Raw genomic sequence first — 4,587 nt, forward strand, 5'->3', positions numbered from 1 at the left:
CGGCGAGCTGGTCTCGCACACCTCTATTAATGGCAGCATTAATGTTGTCCTTCAGGCTCCTGGTTAACTGCGCGATGGCTCTCAGGCTGTTCGTCACTCCCGCGGTTCCGTTGCAGGCCTTCAACTCCATAAAGGTCGCTGCTCTGAGCGTCTCTGTTAGTTCGTCTTTGTTAGTCAGTCTCGGCTGGGTCTCAAGAGCCTTCTCCATCTTCGTCTTCCGCTCGGCTCCGGCTCCAGGGGCTCACAGCTTTGTCTGGGCTCCGTCTCCGCTTCTCTCTGAGCATTCGTTTTTCTGTTATCCCCCTCTGTGCATTCGCCCCTCTGTCACTCCTCGGTATATCACTATGCCGCGAGAAAGGCCCAGAATGGGGAGTAGGCGAGGCGGCTCCCGCGGTCGCGCCACCCATCAGCACTCCTCCCCCACCTCGGACCCATCCTCGGATGCGTTGGAGTTCGGTCGCTTCAATTATCCAGCCACCAGAAGTGGCAGGGGAAGGGGAAGAGGGCGAGTTAGGATCGAAGACTGTGAGCATAATGCACATCCCACTGCCCGTTTCCGCATTCCGTGTTCCCTGGCAAACTCCTCCTTCATAGTCTCGGTAACGATTGAAAAGTGTGAGAATGCCAGGGGTTCGGGAGCGGCTCATCTTGGGGTTCCTGTAGATCAGAGGATGGCAAATCCAAATGTTAACCAGCGCCAAGTCACAGGAGGCCTTTCCGTGGTGAATTCTGAAGCCAATGCAGGTCCGAGCGCGCCAGCAAGAGGAGAGCCTTCAGGCTCAGAGGTCCATCCGTCTGACTCAAATGACTCAGATCAATTTGGGTGCCGGGTCGTTGAGGAACAGCCGTCTACCTCAGATGACGAATGAACCAGCCCGTGCCTCCGTTTTTGTTCTGCATCTGAAGAAGGAGTTCGCCTCCCTTTTGATTCACTGTGTTCGTGCATGTTTCAGGTCTCTGTCCACTTCACATGTTGGAGTCTGTTAATGTTTTGTTTATGTTTAGCAATGGATCGCTGTATGGTCAGTTTTGGAGTTTTTTGGAATGGCCAATGTTCCTGGAAGTTAAAAACTCTGTTGTAAGTCTTCCGCTGGCTGATGCCAAGAATTATTTTGTAAAATGCCAACTTCATGGCAAGAATCTTCGAGGCCGCTGCCTTGCTGTAACACTTTTTGTATAAATAATAGGAGTAGACCAATTGAGAAAAAAAATAATAAATAAATAGTAATAACAATACTTATTTTAAAATTATTATAATATAATTAATATATAATAATAATAATATTTTTCTTCTTAAAATTATTTTTGTAATATAATAATATTATAATTAATTTTATCATCATATATTTATTAATATAAATATTAAATTTATATTTATCACTATTTTTAACTATATTTATTTATTAATGTAATTGTGTAAATAATTGATATAACTCTATCAACCTATAAACATAATTGTGCTAATAAATTAAGATAAAACCATATGGATATCAGATTATGTTATTCATAATATGCTAGAACATGGAGCTGGAAGTCGGATCAGATTGTCCCCATATTTTATCCTTTTCCAGAAAACAAAATGTAACCGCTATTTTCCCATTAGTAGCCGTTGCACTGCCCCTGCATTAAAAACACCGCCATCAATGGACAAAGTTCACTGTCTCAAGTGATTTGTAATTGATTTCTGTATTTTCTCACGTAAAAAAACCCCGTTAAGGTGGACAGAGTTTCTTGTTTCGAGCGTTTGGTGATTGATTTCTGCATTTTCCTGTAAAAAACTTTCAGGGATTCAACCAGAACTCTAACATAGTTTACTGCTTTGCATTTTGAGTTTTGTTCTTGAAGACAATATTGGAATTTCAATTTGCTCAAAATGGCTGACAATTCTGCTAATAATTGCACAGATCTTAGTGTTCTTTCTGAATCTAATGTCAACGTGCCTGTTGATTTTCACATTGTGGAAATCCCTGTGAATGTCCAGGATGAGAGCCCCTCTGATATTTCCTGTCCGCCTTCTTCTGTGAAAGCCCCACAACATCCATTAGAAGAAATCGCGGATAGCAGCGGCCATCTTCTGCTGTTGAAGCTGTGGCAGAGGGATGAGGAAGTTATGACTCGCCGCGTTGAAGTAAAGGAATCGAGGATTGACAGTATCGGAAAAGAGATCTTCCATCTCGCCTGCTTGTATTTTGCCTTCCATGGGATCGTTCTCACTCTGCTTTTCACTGCTGCCACTCAGGAGAATGCCCGTACTTGTAATAGATGGTGGATTCCTTCTACCTTGTCTGGCATTACGTCTCTGGTTCTCATATGTGCCATTCAGTACAAGCTCATTCTCCAAAGAAAAGTTATGAAGATGCTGCACAAGGATATAAACGATTCCAGAGCTCTGAGCAGATGTGTTCAGGAGCTTAGAATGAAGGGTCTAAGCTTTGATCTGTCGAAAGAGCCTCATATTACCAAGAAGATGAAAAGCTCTAGTGTGGAGAACAAATTCAGCCCTCTCAGATGGTGCTCTCAGTTCTTTCTTCCCTTTGCATTGACTCTTACCTCGGGTTTCATCCTCTGCTCATGCAAGCTTATTGCCTGTAGCTAGTCAGCTGTAAATGCTACCATAATTATGACTTCTTGGCAGACAAATAATCGATTGAATTGCTTGGGGTATCCCAAATAAGGCGGTAATGCGCCCCTGGGATATCGAGGACAGGTAAAGAAAACTCCCTATATGCATGTGAAGGAACTCGATGGCTGATCTTTGCTTTTGTATTGCATTACAGGGTGGACAGTGGAGACCACTGAAACAGAGGACATGAATGAATATCTTCGCTTCGAACCTAACTGAGCAGTGCTTTGCTTTTTCATGAGCCTGAAATCCACTCACTCCGGTATGTTCTTTATTCTATTCTTGTTTTTTCTCCTTTTTTAAAGGCATTATGAAATAGGGCATTACAGGTTCTGTGTTTGGTGGGGCCTCATCCATCATGCCAATTTGCAGTCAATACAGAAAATCAAAGGTGGGATACAACATATGATATGAGGCGGAACATTCCACTTACCATGTGCAAAAGCATCTTATTATGGGAAATCATTGAAATGTTGATATCTACTTCTACATTGAATTTCAGGGCAAAGCTACAGAGGAAGAAGAAACAGAGAGCAAGAGTCAAGGCTCAACCGATTGATCAGTTCTCTGTTACAAGTATCAAATCGGCACAGGTAACTTAGATTTCTAAAGGAAATCTTCTCCGGCAGTAAATTTTAAACACAACCGTGATTGATGTGTTTGTGTGGATTAATCCATTTTATCTTGCACTAAATATATCTTTTTTTAATTAATAAGAATACGAATTTATAATAGAATATAAAAACTGGCCAGATTAGTTAGGTGTAGCGGACACTTGGAAGAGGCTTGTCAGATTACAGGGTGGACACTGGAGACCACTGAAACAGAGGACATGAATGCATATCTTCGCTTCGGACCTATCTGAGCAGTGCTTTGCTCTTCATAAGCCTGAAATCCACTCACTCCGGTATGTTCTTTACCAAATTCTTGTTTTTTCTCTTTTTTAAAGGCATTCTGAAATAGGGCATTACTGGTTCCGTGTTTGGTGGTGGCTCATCCATTATCTTTAGTAGGAAGAATGCCAATGTGCATTCAATACAGAAAATACAAAGGTGGAATACAACATATGATGTTGAGATGGAACAGTCCACTTACCATGTGCAAAAGCATCTTATTATGGAAAATAATTGAAATGTTGATCTCTACTTCTACATTGAATTTCAGGGCAAAGCTACAGAGGAAGAAGAAACAGAGAGCAATTGTCGGGGCTCAAAACCGATTGATCAGTTCTCTGTTACAAGTATCAAATCGGCACAGGTAACTTAGATCTCTAAAGGAAATCTTCTCTGGCAGTAAATATTAAACACAACCGTGATTTATGTGTTTGTTTGGATTAATCGGTTTTATCTTGCACTTTATATATCTTTTTTTTTATTAATAAGAATACGAATTTATAATAGAATATAAAAACTGGTCAGATTAGTTAGGTGTAGTGGACAGTTAGAAGAGGCTTGCCTCGGCAAACTATAAAGCAAAAATTTAGATTGGGAGCTTTTGGGAATGCAATGGATGAGGGCCAGGAAAATACAATTATGGAAAGTTCTGCGGATATAGATGGCTTAATAATAGTTATGAGAATGTCTTATTAATAGTACGAGAAGCTTACAGAGAGGTTTAATATGTAGGACACAAACTAGTCAAGATTCCTATTTTTGTAGGTATATAGTTATTTGTGAAAAACTGTTCTAAGACACAAGAAGAGCTAGAGGACAGAGTTCATGTCGTTAGGGGTGTGGAAGCTTGATGTATGTTATGATGTGCATTAGACCAGACATATAGGAGTTTTGAGTGAATGTATGTCAATCAGGGAAGGAACATTGGACAACTACCTACAAAGAGGGTCTTTATATGATTTTGTTGCACTTCAGATTATGCAATCTTCGATGAAGGAGGACTTGCGTTGAAACAGAGTGATATATGCACAAGGTTTTATTGATTCAAACTTGGTTAGACATATTGATTGC

General features: G+C 40.7%; 1 protein-coding gene across 1 annotated transcript; it reads left to right on the forward strand.

Annotated features, from left to right (window-relative positions):
* Positions 1–1,582: 1,582 nt before the first annotated feature.
* Positions 1,583–3,889, forward strand: LOC149170083 (uncharacterized). Its single transcript, XM_089427245.1, has 4 exons — positions 1,583–2,885; positions 3,126–3,216; positions 3,377–3,530; positions 3,788–3,889. The coding sequence occupies exon 1, from the start codon at positions 1,874–1,876 to the stop codon at positions 2,594–2,596; it is 723 nt and encodes a 240-aa protein (XP_089283371.1). The 5' UTR covers positions 1,583–1,873; the 3' UTR covers positions 2,597–2,885; positions 3,126–3,216; positions 3,377–3,530; positions 3,788–3,889.
* Positions 3,890–4,587: the final 698 nt, after the last annotated feature.

This window comes from Pinus tabuliformis, chromosome 4_2 (genome assembly GCF_031772625.1).
Source record: "Pinus tabuliformis cultivar Carrire ecotype Pingquan chromosome 4_2, CPIR1, whole genome shotgun sequence".
Classification (NCBI taxonomy): Eukaryota; Viridiplantae; Streptophyta; class Pinopsida; order Pinales; family Pinaceae; genus Pinus; species Pinus tabuliformis.

What these genes read in the sequence shown, in the direction of transcription:
- LOC149170083 (XM_089427245.1), top strand. Translation starts at nt 1,874, where the DNA reads ATGGCTGACAATTCTGCTAATAATTGCACAGATCTTAGTGTTCTTTCT.